Raw genomic sequence first — 18,901 nt, 5'->3', positions numbered from 1 at the left:
TTTGAGGGACAGGCTAGAGCATACAGCTGGAACAGCCTGGGGCATAATCAAGGAATCCTTAGGGTGGCTGGGCTATTTAACCAGGAAGCTGAGCAAGGGAGAAGCCTGTGGGAGCTATTTTCTCTCTCAGGCTTTAGAGGTGAGATCTACAAAAGTATTTAGGACCCAAACCCCAGACTTAGGGTTTAAGTGCCTAAGTCCTACTTTTGTTAACCCCTCCACATCAGCTCGTCCCCGCTCCCTGCCCAGGCTCAAGTGTTGGGGTCCCCAGCACTGAGCCGGGGTGGGGAGCGGAAGCCACCTCCGCCCCAGCCAGGCTCTCTCAGGCAGCTGCTGGGCAAGGCTGCAGAGCAGCGACTGTGTGGGGCCGACATTAACAGCGGCTCCCTCCTGCTTCTCACCTGGGCTCCTGCCCGCCTGGGAGAGCAGCAGAACGTACTGCGGGGGGAGGGCAGGTGCAGCAGGAGAACTAAGTGCTCCCCCCGGCAGGTAACATGAGGTGGGTAGAGCGCAGTGGCCCTAGGCTGGCAGGGGTGGGACACATGACCTGCCCTTTAGATCGTGCCCCCTGACTGTGGGGAGGCACCAGTTGTATATGGGCACCCTTGGGGGCGAGGGCAGAACAGCATTGGGGGAAGGGGCCTAGGATGGAGTGGGGGGATCGATCGCCTATGCTGGAAGTTGGTGCCTATGCTCCTCGGCGTGTGCAGGGTGGTACGGGTGACGGCGAAGGCAGCCGGGTGGGTATGTGGAAGAGCCAGCAGCTCAGGGGCCCATTGACTGTTCTGCCCTGGGGCCCAGAATTGCTGTTGGCTGGCCTACTCTAACCACTGAGCTAAAAGTATAAGGGGAACGGCCCCACCATCCCTCCACCTCCTCTGTGTGGAACGAGGCAGGGGCCTAACTCATTGCTGCAAGGAACCCCTTCGGCGCCAAAGCGTTGTCTGTTGGTGAATGGACAGCAGGGATAAGGGTCTGTCACCAAGAGAGGGGTGGGGCTCAGCACAGAACCCTCCGGTCAGCCCCTCCCATTGCTCCCCGCTTTGCAAGCCAGCTGCTGTGGAGCCCGTTCTCAGGCGCCATTCTCTCCCCATTCACTGTATAAGGAGCCAAGGTGTGTAACTTGGCCTGGTGGACTGCAAGGTTGTTCCTGGATTTTCTAGGTGCCTAAAAGTTAGGTGGTGTCACGCTCAGCAATTACAATGCCTAAATCCCTTCGTGGATCCCGCCACAAGAGACCAGCCTAAACTGACTCAGTCTTGGTTTTGTAGCTTTTAAATTCGGGAGCAGTAAATCAAGCTCCTCATGAATGATTTATTGTAATTTCCTCTGCTCTGAAGCTTTATGAAACAGGGATGCGCTATTTTGTTACGATATGTTGGCTTCTCCTTGCCTTGGGCTGTTATAGAAAATGTATTGCTGCCCCAATCAGAGGAAATTAAGGCAGAGCATACCTGCAACACCACACTGGGTTCCCAGGGGGTGTATGGGGACAACCCACACCTTTACACAACAGCACAGGATTCTTTTCCCATGCACATCTGCCTAGCACCCAGCCCAACTTGGGCTGGGCACCAGGTTTAGGATTTGTTTTCTGAGTGTTCATCTATAGAATTCAGTTCTGTATTGTGCTGAATTATTATTCTTTGTTTCAAATGGTTATAGTCTGTGTTATGATTTTATTTTGAATCTCATGACATTTGGTGGTGGTCTTAAATCCCAGCTCCTGGAGTCCTGTGATTGCACAAGAATCTCAGCTTTCAAGGAAGCTTCTAGCCTCTCCAGGTTGTGGAGAAATGCTTGAAAACATGACTGTAGTGCACCCTAAAGGCCCCAAACCCTAAACGCAAAAAAAAAAATCATTATTTTAAAAAAAAATCATTATTTAAAAGAAAAAGCATTATTTTTAAAAAAAGCATTATTTTAAAAAAAATCATTATTTTTAAGCCAATTTCAATATTTGTGTGGGTTGGCATTTGGGAATGGCAGTACTGCAACTGCATAAATTTTTTAAATTAAAAAAAAACATATCTTATACGTCGGCCTCATTAGTTGGATTATGTCCTGGTCAAGTTTCAAGCTTCAACCATTTCCTCTGTTATCACGTTGACAAAAAGTTTTCTTTGTTAAATATTTTTTTCATGTGTGCTGAACAAGAAAGAGAGAGAATTTAGCTTGAATTTTCCAAGAAAACTCCCCTTTAGGCAGAGAGCAAGAATGGAAATATTTATCCCTAACAGTTACTTCAAAAATTATGAGCATGTGCAAACAGTAAGTTATCACAGAAGATGGTTTTCATCCTTTGTAATGAAGGTCACAGACAAGCAACCGCTATAATAATAGGATTCACCATACCCTCCAATGAAAGGAAGCCACCTGTGGTGCATGATGCAACAGCTGTTCAAGGGGTGAAGAAGAATACTGAAATTATAGGAGGACTTTATGTAAATAGAATGTAATTAATTTAATCTAATCTGTTTGTTCAGGTATTTTATCACCATTTTATCTGAGTGTGTGGAAAAAAAACCTGGGTTAATATTCCTAATTGTTGCAAAAAATACAATGGAATGGTTCAGGATCACAAATATTCAAGACCTTCATTTAATAACGCAACCAGAAGCCTAAAGTACCTTCAGCAGCATAGAATCTGCTGCTGCTATGTTGGCTCAGTAATCGGCTGGAAGCGTGCCAGCTACTGATGAACCACCAGCAATACTTCCTCCAGCATCCCGGGTTTTCCTTGAAAGACTCCCATCCAGCTGTTGACCCCGACAGCGCCCAACTCTGCAGCAGGAGGGAAAAAAAGAACTTGTTAACTTTATGTAGTGTAGTTGTAGCCATGTCAGTTCCAGGATATAGAAGAGACAAGGCGGGTGAGGTAGTATCTTTGCTGGATGAGCTTCTGTTGATGACAGAGACAAGCTTTTGAGTCACACAGAGATAAAGATATTACCTCACCCACCTTGTGTGGCTAACTTTGTGTTCATTAGTCTCACTTCTTTTATGAAATAATAAGTTTAATCAAATCTCATGCTTTGGAGTGGGAGAATAGAATTTCCATACTTTGCAAGCCTCCATTGTTGGCTCTTTTCATCTTCTTCAGGTATTGGCCACTACTGGAATCAGGATGCTGGGCTTTGTGTGATCCGGTGTGGCAAATTGTACTGTGTGCTATTGTGTTTCCGCCAACATGTCCCGATGAAATAATTCTATATGATTAATTGTTTAGGTGGCTAATAAGTACATCATTTTAATTGAGGAAACACAAAGCTAATATTTGCTTTTATTTTTTATGGTGGGTAATTTATCATTAATAAAAGCAGATGGGATCCAGGATCCAGACAAGTCTGGGGACTTACCCGTTTCACATACTATACATAAGAAGTGTGACACCCGACTTGTGCCACAATGTCAAGGCCTGCAGGGAATTCAGAATATAAACCACACATTCACTGAACTCTCAGGCTACAAAGCCAAGTGCACAGCTCTAGCATTCACATTGGTTATTTTCAAACTCTCATGTATATTCCATTACCTGAGTACTGCCAACACAATTTTTCTGACCCTTGGAATGTCCAGTCCAGCATGTGAATCTTTGCCTCTCAATATTCATCATTGAAAGAGCGAGATCACCCCCTTTTCTATGTAAAACACCCCTTTCCCTTCCCTCAGGTTGTTTCAGTGCTCCCTTCTGATATAACAGGCAATGTGAACTGATGCCACCAACTGAATTTCTATCTTTCTTGACTTTAATTCATGTTGCAGTTTTCCCCTCTACCTTCCTATAATTAATTTTCTTGAATTTACAATTTCTCTCTAATGCACACAGATTTATATATGGATACAGGGCTGCTCAGAGGATTCCGGGGGCCTGGGGTCTTCTGTGGCGGGGGGCCCTTCCGTTCAGGGACCCGCTGCCAAAGTGCCCCGAAGACCCGCGACAGGGGCCCCCCGCCACCGAATTACTGCCGAAGTGGGATCCGCCGCTGAAGTGCAGCCAGGTCTTCAGTGGTAATTCAGCAGCGGAGGGTCCCCGCTGCAGGTCTTCGGGGCACTTTGGCGGCAGATCCCGGAACGGAAGGACCCTCCGCTGCTGAATTACCACCGAAGACCCGACTGCACTTCGGCGGTGGGTCCCACTTTGGCGGTAATTCGCCAGCGGGGGGTCCTTCCGCCCCGGAGCGGAAGGACCCTCCGCTGGCAAAGACCGGGAGTGGAAGAAGCTCCGGGGGCCCGGGACCTGCAAGAGTTTTCCGGGACCCCCAGAGCAAGTGAAGGACCCCGCTCCAGGGGCCATGAAAAACTCTCATGGGGGCCCCTGCGGGGCCTTGAGCAAATTACCGCTCTTGCCCCCACCCCAACGGTCCTGTACTGATACAGCAGAAAGTATAGATATTTGTTACTAGCAGGCGCTTTCATCTAGCAGACAAAAGTATAACAAGATCCAATGTCTGGAAGCCAAAGCTAGACAAATTCAACCTGGAAATGAGGTGTACATATTTAAAAGTGAGGGTACTTACCCAGTGGAATAAACCAACAAGGGATGTGATAGATTCTCCACTGCTTGAAGTCTGTAAGTCAAGACTGGATGTCATCCTAAGAAATATGCTGAAGCTTAGCCTAAAGTTGTTGGACTTGATGCAGAAATCACTGGGTGACATGCTATGGCTTGTACTATGCAAGAGATGATTGTAACGGTTCCTACTGGCCTTAAAATCTGTTAGTCTTATTTCCAGAATGGAAGTTTCTGAAAGCCATTTCCACAGATAAGTGTCCTGCAATATGATAATATAAGAAGCTCAAAAGTAGCCCTTAGGCAATATTCAGGTTCTTTTGGATTTCTTCAAACATCCATCCAAACGTCAGACAAGGTGTTGCACTAAAACTTTGGTTACCTGAGCCACAGTTGTCCAAAAATTCCTCTTATTTAAAATGAAGTCATATCTCTTGACCTGCATCATACTCATCAGGAGCAAAGAGTCCTGTGGCACCTTACAGACTAGCAGACATATTGGAGCATGAGCTTTTGTATGATACCCTACTCATTAGGTAGCCAAACTCCTCACAACCTTATCCACATTATTTTTATATTCCACATGCTGTTAAAATAAACAAGGTTTGACTGTGCTGCTGCTACATATTCCCAGCTCTGGGCACATACTTAATGGCTTTCCAGAAGCTCAGAGGGATAGAATTCCAGACACTATGTAATGTACACCAATTTTAAGGCCCTTTTATGCTGCCAGTGCTATGTGAAAGGGCATTTGTGCATCTGAGAATTCAGACCCTAATGTTTATGTCCTCAGTGACACTTGTGCCGTCACATTGCCTTCAATGGCACTTGCACAGGTGTAAATGAATGAACACAATAAACCATTCTGCTAGTAGTGCAGTAGCAGCAACAGAATCAGGCTCCTTTCATAGCTGTGCTGACTCTGGAGGGCTAAAAAAGTTTAAAAAGCACTAAAAATTCGTATAGTCACTAAACTCACTCTGATACAGGCAGAGAGCAGATCTGCGAGTACAAAGGGTTTTTTTCCCAGAGTTTAATTGCACTTTAAACTATATACAATAGATGACAAAAATAATATGCTGTATAATCTTTTGCTTATAATAGTCATCTCCCAGCCAGGCCATCCCAGCTGCTTGTCAGTTTGTAACTCTGACTTCCATCAAAATGCTGATGACCACAGGATATATCTTATATCAATGTTTTCAAATTGCCTGAAACCGCCTTTGGTGGGGCAAGGAGCAGCCAACTGAAGTGATACCCAGTGCCCCTCCTTCCCCCTCCCCCCCGACATCCCAGCTCCCTGCTTCCTTTTCCAGCTAACAGGAGGAATTTGCAAGCAGATCTCAAGAAACTTCTTGTGATATTCACTATTTTTCTGAGGAGTCAACTGGAGCACAACAAAGATGAACTGGAAAGAAATCCTTTTTCTCTCTTGCCTTGCAACTTTTGTTCTCTTGGTTGGTATGTATGATCCAGAGTAATAATAATGCTAACAGGAAACAGAATTTCAGGAGGGAAAGGAATGATAGAAATCTGAACTTGTGTCATTGGGGTAACATAAGAACACTGTCATTTCCACATTGCTAGTCATATGAGCATGAGAGTATGTGAGAATCTGATCTAATCCACTATAATCTATTACAATCTCTAAAGGATTAAAGCATCAAGTTACACTAAGAATACACAGACAATTTTTTTAATATAATGGGATAAACTGGACTAAATGTCTTTATAGGTCTTGTTAATTGCTATTTTTATGATTTTCTACGAAAATAAAAACTGGGAACACAAAAATATGTATTTACATAGCTGCTGATTGTACTGTTGCTCTTGCTGTGTAAAAGTGAATTTCCCAGGCAGGTTGTTATTGGACTGCAGGATTTTTAGGGTTTTAGCAGGTAGCAGCTTTCAACATCTGCTTGAGGTTTTTGCTGTGGGATGCTGCATTTCTTCACTGAATTCAATACTGTGTTTGTGCTGTTGTCATCCAGTTCTTGAGGAAAGCGACAGCGCTGCTGTGTGCACCAGGAAGGCAGCTGGGGAAGAGGACAAGGAAAGTAAGTGGAGCTGCAAATTTTGGGAGGGAGAGGAGAAAAGTTGCTCCTACGGCTTTCAAATGTACATTGATGCCCCTATTTACCATCCATGGCCGATCGAGTCCTCTCTCTTTGCTTTCAGGTGTGAAAAAGAAGATTTTTATACAAGGATCGGATGCCTCTAACTTCTTCAAAAAGCGTGGCAAGCGAGCCACCAAATCCAGAGATGAGCTCAATGGTGAGGCTGTTCAGGAGTGTTTATGGAAAGCTGTATTTTCTTTGCCCCTCTTTCATCTCCCGCTTCCCTTGAGACAGTCCTAAGTTGCCTGCTACTCTCTACAAGGATTTATTCACTGATCAGAGTTGTTGTTGTTTCTTTTGGATTAGAACAGTTTTCTTCTCAATTATCTACATTTTAAATTATGGAATGTACCTACAAAGAGCAATTGGGAGGTGGGGCAGCCAGAGGGATTAGTATGTGAGCGAGAGTGGGTAGAAATGTAATTTTTATGAATTGAATAAAAATAATATGGGAGAAGGACAAAAAATGAACTTTATAGTCTGGAAGATTTAGGGCATATAGAATCATTTCTGGGTGGGCTTAAGGGATCAGTCATTAATGAATTCTCCAAAATGAGGGTTGTTCATTGGCATCTTTTTAAATGAGGCAAGAGGTAACTTTGGAAAATGAAATATTTTTCATCTACAAAATCTCTTGAAATTGGCTAATAGAACTGAAGTGGATGCCAATTCTTTGGTTTTCAAAAGGGCTGAGACATATAGCAGGGCAGGCCGAGCTCAGCAGGCTGTTGTAGGAGGTGCAGGACAGCACGGTGAAGTGAATATAGGGGTCTATTTAGTTCCTCTCCTCAGCTCCTTTCACACTGTCATCTTATGGAAGCTGATAAATAACAAGCAGGTTTCAGGCCTGGAGCTGAATGAATGTTTTCAGCTCTTCTTGGAAAACATGTGCAAATGTAGCGTTAAGTAATATGCACCTGGCTTTCGCAACACCGTTTTATTTCCACATGGGATGGAAAGCATAACTGAATTCACATGGCTTGTTTGCTGAAGCACTGAAGAGGATAACAATCCCAAGTCAGTGAATTTATGTGTCCTCTGGTTCAGCAAAACTTCCGCTAGGTTATTGGGAGAGATGTTAACCTTTCAGTAATAATCTGAAAATTAGCTCAGTTAAAGAGCAAGGGAGGGCTGATTTAACTGGTAACACTTTAAAATACAGGGCACAAATATCATATATTTACTATATAATAGCATGTTAACCGTTGACTATTTAATTACATTGTAATTACCAGGTAGTGTCCATGTAATTGGGTAATAAATATATAGGAGGAGGAGGATAGCGTGTGTTCCTTCTAACATTACAGGTAAGTTACAACAGAGTCTATAAAAACAATACTTGCAGTGAGGTAACCGATAATGTAATATTTTAATGAGGTGCAATTTTTTAGGGTTATATAAAGTGAGCACGATTAACCTTCTGCCATTCCATTGCTGATCTCAGTTACTTGATCGGCTATTGTCCAGAAGCAATCTACCATGTGTGGTGGGGTGGCTGCCCCACTCCCATGTGAGAGGGGGCTAGAGTAGGCCAGAAAGGCTGCGCAGGCCAGCAGCCAATCAGGAAAGGGCTTACTGAGAGCCAATCAGGGCTGAGATTGGAGCTAGCTAATCAGGGCTCAGCATGGGCCTATATAAAGGCTGCCCAGAAGCGCAGCAGGCAGTCTGTCCTAGACCTTCATGGGAGAAAGTCTGTCTCTGGAGCAGGAGACCAGCACCTCAGACAGCGCAGCGCAGCGCAGCGAAGCGCTGGGCAGGCTTAAGGGGACCATAGTAGGGCTCAATACCTGCCAGACTGCAAGCCCTGATAGAAAGGCTTAGAGAGTATTTGGGGCCAGAGGAGAAGTGGCCCAGGGACAAATGGACAAGGGGAGAGAAGGAGGGCAGGGCAGGGAGGCTGCTCCTAAAGGGTCCCTGGGTTGGGATCCAGAGTAGTGGGCCGGCCTGGGTCCCCCTGCTCTTCTCCTTTGTACTGCACCTGGCCACGCAGTAGGGTGGCTGAAACAAACTGCAACAAGGGGCTAGACTTTGGAGGTTGTGGTTGCCCACGGAGGCCAGTGCACAGACTGTTGCTACCCGCCCACCCCGCCCCCGGAAGGGGGTGAGGATGGACTAGGGAGCACTGCCAGAGGGAAGCGTCCTGAAGAGGACGCCGCTGAGCAGGGAGCAACGTAGGTCCAGACACCAGCAAGGAACAGATGATGGACAGGGCATCACCAGCAGAAGGTGCTCCCCATGCACTGAGCTAATTCCAGAGGTAACCAGCGAGAGGCGCTGAGGTGGTAAGTCCCAACACCGTGACACCATGTAACCTATTTTCCCAGACATTTAATAAAGCCATTGGGTCAGAATGTATTCTCATTTGCATCAGGGTAAACCCAATGAAAGTCACTATTCCAATACACGATTCCACTGAAGTGAATGAGTTTACACTGCTGTGATTCAGAGCAAAATTTGGGCCCATTGGTCTTATTAAATATGCACAGGTGTGCAGATTATATGGTCATTACTTGTGGATGATGTTCCATCAAATAACTGAGCAGCGAGATTGTCCATGATCAGCCTCCTGTTGTTCAACCTGGGATCAGGCTGAGATCCAGAGCTTCGTAGTGGTAGGGTCTGATCTGTAGAACTCCCTTCCTAATAAAGTCTAGCCAAAGTCCACAGAGTCATTGTATATCCTTTCTGTTTAATCCAGTTTAACCAAGAACTTCCATTTCCATCCATTCTTCCATGCATTAGTAATCTGGTGATGGGGACCTTTAGCTGGGACACTAGGCCCAGATTATGATTTTACTGTTCATGGCTTCCCCTCTCACCGTGTGCAGCACACATGTGCTTGGCAATAAAGTGCTTAATAAATTAAACAGTTTCATGATATTTGTGTCCTGTAAAAATAGGTTAGTCGCCCTCCATCAAATAAGTACTAGTTTATTCTATAAAGGGTTGCATCTAGATAGAGATACAGCCAGGCTTTGGCTGTTGCAAACCAGAACAATTTCCTCCCACTCAAGATAGTTAGGATGAACTCATTCTTGTCCAACACTAGCATCAGATGGCACAGTTGGTTACATTACCAGCCTTTCATCAGTGCACCATTCCGATCACCTCCTTATGTTAGGAGTTAAGAGGAGCATGGTGCTTTTTGTCCCAATCTTCTGGGAATATTTAGCATGAACAGAAAATTATACCTTGGAGATGTCCTGATGTTCTGGATCTGACTGGCAATGTCCATGACAGATCAGAACTGAGGCACATTCAGGAAGCTTATAGTACATCTTCCTTATTCTGTAGCCTGATGTTTTAGAAAGAGGCATTGGCCCATGTTTTATTTTCAGTTACTCTGAATGGTGTTACACTGGATTTATGTCGCTGTAGGTGAAAGAGGAATTTGACCCATCAAGTCTTTTTCCTGTCACTCATCATAAAAAAAAAAAAAAAAAATGCAAGGAGCCTGTGCCTCTCCAGCACTGTCCTGAAATAAGGATATTTCCAGTTGCCCAAACCCAACCTGAAACCCATCTGAAGACTGCTAAACTTCCAATCTAATCAGACCACATCTGAACCGAGTCTGAGTACCAACATAGATGATCATATGCTAAATGTAAGGGCAATTTTCTCCATCCTCTAACAAGCAAAGACCTGTATCCCAGCATTGGTACACATTCAAAGTGATGCCAATGAGAAGGAGAACATAAAATCCCTGCACTTCCATCCCTCACTTCTTTCTACTCATCTGAAATTCACTTTGCTCTGTCTCTGAAGCAATAGACTGGAATATTGTTCTTTCATGTTCTTTTTGCATTGGCTAAGGAGACCTGTTCGACTTTCTCTATTTTGAATACCTATAGTCTTTCAGCTAATGACACGTAGGGCCATCAGTACAAACTGTTTCATTTATTTATAGGATTAGTCTTGATTATCAGTATTTAACATTTACATTGCCCTCAAGGTGGTGCCCCATTGTGCTAGTGTAACCCATGCATCTCCTGGGTGTGGTTTTTTGTCCCATCTAGTGGCACTGAGGCCACTTAAAGAGAGAGAGAAAATGAGTCTGCTCTACAGTCAGAGCTAACAGCCAGTGGGGTTTTAGCTCGTGCAGTCAAGGCTCATGCACTAAGCTCCAGAGGTCCCTGCTTTGATCCCGCCTGCCGACAACCAGAGTCTGTCAGTGTCACACTAGGAACCATACAAGTGTATGGCAAAGGCTTTCTATAAAGTGGTCACAGCTCTTGTTTACAAGTGTTCCTTCCAGAATCTCTCCTAGATAATATTGACTCATAGCAATCTTTGGAAGGGGCAGGATTAGCCAACTCCGTTGTGGTTCAAACAAGCTCCTTTGGTTTGTGCCCTCAGTTATCTAATAACATTCTTCAGGATTCTCTCAGTTCCGTTCACAGTCCCATATGTACAATGAGATTTACTCAATTGTCTGAGAGCCTTTTCTTTGGTTGCATCCTATTTGATAATAGGGTGGGACGGGACTGGCTTGGTTCTTGAGAGTTCAACCTTCCTTGTCACAAGTGTGGATTGGTACCTCTGCAGCAAAGCACTAGTACAGGGGAAATGCATGATCTGTGGTGGGAGCTTTTATCTTGTTCATGTTGCTTATTGCCTGAAAAAACACTTGAACTCTTTGGGAATTGATTCAACAAATTAGCTGGTAAAAATTCTCTTGGGTCCCTAAGCCAAAGTTACTCTATCTAGGTCTGCTCATCCACTGAGCAAGACCTTAATTTATAAAGCCATATATTAAGAATGGCTGTAAATAGAAACTGGTTATTTACTTTGCATTTCCATGCAAGCCAACAGGTAAAAGGAGAGAGAGAGTGATGTAAGAAATAGAGGGAAAGAAAATGATGTAAGATATATGTATAAGCACATGGACATAAGAAACAGATGAAGTACGAGCATCTTGAGGATATGCACAACAATTGCATCTCCTATCAAAATACCTTGCCAAAAATCTTATCAAATTCCAACTAAAACTCACTTTCCAGAAAAATTCATCTTCTGGCAGAGACCTACACTTTCTAGGATTGGATCCTAAATTATCACTAGGCAAGGTACAAATGACGAAACCAGGGCTGTTTTAATGAGATTTCAACCCAAAATGGCAGAAATCTCACAAAATTAGTTTTTCCTGTTCACTTTCTGCCAGCTTGGGCAGAAATAGTGTGACTGAAAAAAGTCACACAAGATTTCCACAATCTGGGGCTGTATCCAAAGATCCAGAAGGGTATTAGGTCATCTTGCTGCCTCACCAGTCTTGGGAACAGTCTGGCCTCCAGTGCAGTTTAGAGAGACTTGAAGACTACTCTAAATTATGCTGTCTGTTTATAGCCCCCTAGGAGCTATTCTGTCAACCAGGATTGCTGGAGCACAAGGGACTCTTGCCATACCACCTCCTGCCCCAGCATGCCCCAGAGAAGAGGAGATGACTATGCTATGAGAGGAGGAGCCTGCTATGCCATCTTTGCTACCCTGGAATTCCGCTGTGCAAGGGCAGTTCTCCAGCCAGCTGTTTAAGCCAGCTCTCTGTCTCCCTTTCAGAACAATTGAAAGGGCACAGAGCAGGGTCAAAGATTGGGAACACAGTCCCAAAACACAATCAAGTTCTGAATCGAGGATTTGATTCCAATCCACACCCTGAAATTAAAGGTTGACTGTATCAGAGGCTTCAGTTTGGGCTCCTCTCTGTTTGAAAATGTAGCAAACTTTTCAACAAACATGGTATGCATTTTTACATTGTAATAATACCCCAAAGCCAGCCAATGTCATAAGATTTCATTTTCATTGTGGACTTTTAATTAGGAAGTTTTAACTAGTAGACATTTGTCACAGGGTTTTAAATCATTGGACTAATATGATAACTACAATCCACCAAACTAAATTGGAACAACCTGTGTTTTACCTATGGAATTTAAAAGGCATAACACAGGAGCTAGCAATTTCTCTACCAGCATCATTGCATGTATTGTTTCATTGTGCTGCACAATGGAATGATGAAATACAGATTGTCTAGTTCTTAGAAAGCCTGCTGTAAACAAGGATTTTAGCAGCTAGCCCTCCAGTGAAAGCCCAGGATACAGGTGCTGCTATACAAGACTAATCAGATTCATTGGGTTTTGAGGACAAAAGTTATGCTTTGGCGTCTGAAGATTTTTTTGCTGCTAATATGATAAACATCTCTTACACAGCGGAGACCCGGCAAATGCTGATTGCTGATGAGCAGAGGAGGGAGTATTTTGAAGAGCAAAGGAACAAGTTTGAGAATTTTGTGAAGGAAGAACATAAAGGTAAGAACAGCAAAACAACAAATTATGAAACTTTAGATGGAGGCTGGCAGGATGTTATTCTTATCACTGTTTTTTAACATTGATATGGTAGCAGCACCTAAGGGCCACAATGAGGTTGGGCCTGTTATGCTAGGTGCTGTACAAATGTATAATAAATGACAGCCTCTGCCCCAAAGAACTTGCAATCAAACTCTTTGCTCAAGAGAGCAACTCTTGCCAAATTCTACAGAGGTTTCACATAGTTCATTCCCACAGGCTCAATATTCTGTCCTATAGCATATGATTTATAGCCCCACCTACTGGTGATGCTCTAATTCTAGATAGGACTATCTAATGGGATTCCAGGTTTGTGTTTCCTAGGAGTGATTCTATGGAGTCCCGTCACTGCCACTGCAAAAGCCTATTCCGTGAGGTTTTATTTATTGCCTTAAGATGAAAAGGGGCTGCTGGAATGAGGCTTCCATTTACTGGGATGGGAATTTACGAATGGAGAATGTCTCTTGGATTGCATTTCCTCGCTGCTTCCACACATTCTAGCTAGCCGACCACTCTTATAAAGTCACTGCTAACCAGTATGAGCAGCAACTCCTCCAGGCCACACACTGTACCTGGAGGCCATCATTTGGGGGCGTTCCACATCCCACATATCTGAAACCTCTCTGGTTTCAATTGGGCTTTGCATCCTGCATGGTAACATTTCCATCTGAGGAATGTGCATGGCAGTAGCACCCTGTGTTTAGTAATAGAATCACTGTACAAAACCGCAAAGGAGATTGAAGAGTGGGTAGTTTTAAATGCCGGCTGCATGCAATATCATGGAACAAGGAGGTGAGAGGCATCTTTAACTAGCAATTTCTCTGCATTTATCAGTTAAAGATTAGCACATGGATAAACCAATACACAGTGAGGATAAGTGTTTTGATAAAGGTCAAACAGCAGAACTGGGACTAGAACCCAGGTCACCTGACTCTCAGTCCTGTGCTCTAAAAACTGGAGCAGAAGCCCAGAACATGAGCTGATGACTTGGTGTGTGACACTGAGAAGTGACTTGCCCAGTTTATCCATCTGTAAAGTTAGGCTACATCAGAGACGAGCTGAGGGGCCTGATTGATTAATGCTTGTAAAACACTTTCGGATCCCTGCAGTCCCATTGCTTCCATTAGGCGACCCTAGGCGATTGCCTAGGCACCAGGATTCGGGGGGGCGGCATTTTGCACGCTCCCCACGGAGAGCACGGGAGCTTCGGGTTCCACTCCCGTCATGCCGCCGAAGAAGGACCCTCCACTGACATGCCACGGAAAACAGCAGCAGGCAACTGAGCTACCGCTGACATTTCGGCAATGACTGCCGCTGTTGCCTGCGGCATTTCAGCAGAAGGTCCTTCTTTGGCAGAGCGAGGGGAGCATAACCGGACGCTCCCACGCGCCCTGTGGGGAGCATGCAAAATGCCACCCCTGAATTCTGCCTAGGGCGTCAGAAACCCTGGCGCCGCTCCTGGATCCCTGAATGAACAATGTTAGACAAAGGCAAAGTCATAGAAATCTAGGTCTGGAAGGGACCTCAAGAGGTCCTCAAGTCCATCCCCTCACGTTTACCAAGTAAACTTAGACCATCCCTGACAGGTGGGTGTTCAACCTGTCCTTAAAACCCTCCAGTGATGGGGATTCCACAACCTCCCTTGGAAGCCTGTTCCAGAGTTTAACTACCCGTAGAGTTATAAAGTTTTTCCTAATATCTTATCTAAATCTCCTTGGCTTCTTGTCCTATCTTCAGTGGCCATGGAGAACAATAGATCATTGTCCTCTTTATAACACCCCTTCACATATTTGGTGACTGTTACCAGGTCCCCCCTCAGCCTTCTTCCCTCAAGCCAAAAAAAACAATTTTTTGCCATCTTTCCTCTTAGTCAGATTTTCTAAACCTTTAATCATTTTTGTTGCGCTTCTCTGGACTTTCTCCAATTTGTCCAGAACTTTCCTAGAGTGTGGCTCCCCCAGGACACAAGCTCCAGCTGAGGCCACACTGGAGCTGAGCAGACTATTATCTCCCATGTCTTACATACAACTCTACTGTTAATGCACATACAAGTTGGGATCCATTCTAACTTCCAGATCCTCTTAAGCCATGCTACTGCCTAGCCAGTTATTTCCCATTTTGTGCATTTAATTTTTTCTTCCTGAATGTAGTACTTTGCACTTATCTTTATTAAATTTCATCTTGACTTCAGACCAATTCTCTAATTTATCCATGTCGTTTTGAATTCTAATCTTGTCCTCCAAAGTACTTGCAACACCTCCTACCTTGGGATCATCTGCATATATTATAAGCATACTCTCCACTCCATTATTCAAGTCACTAATGAAAATATTTTTGCTTCTTAGCCATTGTATTGATATAAGTGGAAAGACGTCCAGTTTTTTTGTACATTTATTCAACAAAAATATGAGATAATCCGGTCTAGAAGGGGTTCTTGAAGAGAACAAAGAGGGCAAAATTACTTTTAAATTGACTTTTTAGACTAGTTGTATGCTACTAAATAGTTCCTCCAAATTTCTGGAAATAGACATTTAAATAAAACACGAACCATTTTCTTTCTTCGTGGTTGTCTTTTTTCCAGCCATTGCAGCATTTCTTTCTGTGTATATTTTTTTTTTCCTATACTTTTCTCACTTTTCCCATATTAAACTTTAGACCCAAGACCTCATTGACAGGGCATGAATGGGGGACATTAACAGCGCAGTTATTCAGTTAGTAAATCCAGTGCTCTTGTGTGATGCACTCCCATTACTATGAGATGGGGATGACCCTATGACAATGGTGTTTCAGATACTCCTCCATATTTTTTCTGTACAGTGGAGACTATACTTGCGGTAAGAAAACATTCCATAACAGACCTTCCCAAAAAAATGACCAAGTGACCTTACAGACATTTCATTTAGTTCCCTCCAGAGAATGAGTAGGGAAAACCATTTTTGGGATGACGGTTCAGTGAAGTTGTCAAAAGTAAAGACAGCAACGGAAGGGAGTGGTTTTCACTTGATGGCATAATAAACACATCCATGGAGGTATTTCTGAAACCTCACATCGAGGTGGCTAACAGACAAATTCTAAGCAGTGCTGCTGTATATCATTTTTTAAAGAGGAAAATGATTCTAATGGTAAGAACTCACTCAAAAGCATTAGTTATTTTTATTGCCCCATCTTTATTACATTTTTGGTTTTATGTCAGAACTTTCATGGAGACACATGTACAGAATATGACAGTCTATTGGTTTGAGAAGATTGACAAAATAGTCTGACTTTCCGGTTAAAATAAATAATACCCACCTCTTATATAGCACTTTTCCTCAGTAGATCTAAAAGCGCTTTACAGAGAAAGTCACTATCATTTTCCCCATTTTACAGATGTGGAAACTGAGGCAGATAATGGTGAAATGACTTGCTCAAGGCCACCCAGCAGACCAGTAGCACAGCTAAGAATAGACTCCAGGTCTCCTGGGTCCCAGTCCAGTGCTCTATCCACACTGTTTTAAAATGGTGCTTTGGAGAATGTCTATATTTGTGCCTTTGAGAAAAAAGAGACTCAGGGCTTGTCTTCACTTATTGTGGATCAATGCTGTGGCAATCGATCCACCAGGAGTCGATTTAGCAGGTCTTGTGAAGACTCGCTCAATCAATCGCCGATTACTCTCCTGTTGACTCTGCTACTCCACCAGAATGAGAAGCATAAGGTAAGTCAATGGGAGAGTTTCTACCATCGACCCAGCATGGTGTAGACACCACAATAAGTTGACCTAAGCTACGTCGACTCCAGCTATGTTATTCACGTAGCTGGAGTTGCATAACTTAGGTCAACTTAACCCCATAGTGTAGACCTGCCCTTAGGAAATTAAATGTAGCCTTAAGCCTAAAAACCTGATGACCATTTTTATCTTTTACCTGCTAGCCCTGGCGCTGGACACGCTGTGCTTCTGTGGGCCTGTGCCATATTACTGAAATTAACCTTAGAACACCGGCATTGTCCAACCTAATAAGTACTTAGAGTGTGGATATTAAGATGCACCTATCCAAAGTTTATGTGAAGTCCAGAATTTAAACTTGTTAATGGGTGATCAGCACCCACCTGTTACATTCAGCAGCATAGCAGGTGCAGGCTAACTTGACAATAGCTTCAGCAGTCTTTATCCATCAGCTAGTTAATCTGGACTTCACGCAGCCATGTGGTCCAGACATACGGGGATGTACCTGGAACACTCAAAGCCCAGTTGGCAAATGTGAGTGACACCATTGTATGACATTCAGAGTAACTTACTTCATCTAGAACCCAACAGTCAAAGCATCGCCAGGATGCATCCTGCTGTGCTATCAAATATGCCAGCAAGGATCATTCCGGTGACTTCAGTTGCATATATGGTTGCACCATGGCCTATGGTGGACCAGCAGCTAAAGGGTTAATGAATAATTCGAGAATGATTTGATGAACATACATCAAAATAAATAAAATGTAAGGCAACCTTTCACCACCTCCCCAATATCACTCATAGTGAACATTAAAACCGTCCCATTAATTGTGTATTTGCAAGGTTAATACAAAGATTCTGTAGTGATGGGGCAGGTAGGTACCTAGATAGAGCAACCTGAAATAGTAAGCCTGGATCCAGTATACGTTGGAGGTAGGAAGAGGGGAATGCTGTGCAAAACAGTCACAACAAAACCCATGTGATTTACCTGTTTTGTTTTGTTTTGTTTGTTACAGTCTAGAAACTCTGCACGTTGAAAGGTTTGCTAATGTTCATGAACACTAAACTTCTGAGCAAACCTAGACCCTGTTTCAAGAAAACTGAGCAGGCTTGGGGTTTGCAAGGAAATCTTGCAAAAATCTCTCTAGGTTCCTATACTGGCACTGGCACCCATCACCAAACTGTATGAGTGCCACATCACCTGGATGTATCATGAAAATAGGTGCAAGTTCGTGCTTTTGACCAAGACTTGCACTGACATTTGTTTTTGTTTTTTTAAAACCCCATCTGAAAGATGGGGCTGACGAAAGCGTCCAGATCAGAGGTGGACCTGAGTCACAAAATGAGGATTCAGAGTTGAACATTGCAAGTGACAACTGTCCTTACAATGGGTCAAATGCCTACATTCAAAGACTCAGCCTTTGGGGAAGCATATTGGGCCTAAACTACCTCACAATCTCCCTTGATATGATACACAGAGCTTGACAGACAGGGATGCACAGTTGGAGATTTGAGAGCCAACAGTCCTTGCCACCATTTCAATGCTGGATTGGCATTAGATTAGTTGGCTGTCAGAAAATGCATCGCAGTTCACATTGTCTCTTGTTCTTTCCCCTCCTACCCCCATTTACAGAGCAGCAGGAGAGAAGCCGGGAACAGATCGAGCAATGGCGTCAATATCACTACGATGGTCTCTACCCATCTTACATGTACAACCGTCACCACATCTAGATGTGAGAAGTGTGAACTAAAAAAGAAGTTAAATATTTGCTGACTAAGCCGTTCACAGGACACCAAAGAAGCAACCACATTTCCAAAGTCTTGGTCATGTCATGGATCCCACTGTGCAATCTACTGCACCAAGCCCTCCTCCTATATTATTTGCATTGTCTCTGTTTTAATGGATAGAGCTTCTCATAGGGTGCTGCTTTGCTTTGTATTTTGAGGTGCTTGTATGTGTGACAAAATCTGGATTTAAAACACAGAAGTGGAACAATGCAGACAGAATGAGGTCCTTGAGACATGTATAAATCAGGATAGTTTAGAATTTGTCCCATGTAAACAGATAAGAATTTTTTTTTTAAAATCACTGTATCTTGGGAATCACTGAAAAGAAAAGCTATGTTTGCTGTAATCCCAGGGTCTCTGTAATGTTTTACTTTAAGTTAAAAAAAGGAACTGTATTTACATTCTAATAGTTTTTAATTAAACAGTAGTGTTAGCTTCTGCAAT

The 18,901-nt window shown here is 43.6% G+C and overlaps 1 protein-coding gene across 1 annotated transcript; it reads left to right on the top strand.

Annotated features, from left to right (window-relative positions):
• Positions 1-5,842: 5,842 nt before the first annotated feature.
• On the top strand, positions 5,843-18,838 carry UCMA (upper zone of growth plate and cartilage matrix associated). The gene is made up of 5 exons (XM_032798305.1): positions 5,843-5,974; positions 6,505-6,570; positions 6,692-6,787; positions 12,831-12,929; positions 18,303-18,838. The coding sequence occupies exons 1-5, from the start codon at positions 5,917-5,919 to the stop codon at positions 18,398-18,400; spliced, it is 417 nt and encodes a 138-aa protein (XP_032654196.1). The 5' UTR covers positions 5,843-5,916; the 3' UTR covers positions 18,401-18,838.
• Positions 18,839-18,901: the final 63 nt, after the last annotated feature.

Source organism: Chelonoidis abingdonii, chromosome 1 (genome assembly GCF_003597395.2).
Source record: "Chelonoidis abingdonii isolate Lonesome George chromosome 1, CheloAbing_2.0, whole genome shotgun sequence".
Classification (NCBI taxonomy): Eukaryota; Metazoa; Chordata; order Testudines; family Testudinidae; genus Chelonoidis; species Chelonoidis abingdonii.
Note: the sequence above shows the minus strand (reverse complement) of the source record. Positions and strands in the feature narration are given on the sequence as shown.

Coding starts and splice junctions, on each gene's coding strand:
- UCMA (XM_032798305.1), top strand. CDS start 5,917: ATGAACTGGAAAGAAATCCTTTTTCTCTCTTGCCTTGCAACTTTTGTT. Junction 6,571..6,691: donor TGGGGAAGAGGACAAGGAAA/GTAAGTGGAGCT, acceptor CTTTGCTTTCAG/GTGTGAAAAAGAAGATTTTT. Junction 6,788..12,830: donor ATCCAGAGATGAGCTCAATG/GTGAGGCTGTTC, acceptor TCTCTTACACAG/CGGAGACCCGGCAAATGCTG.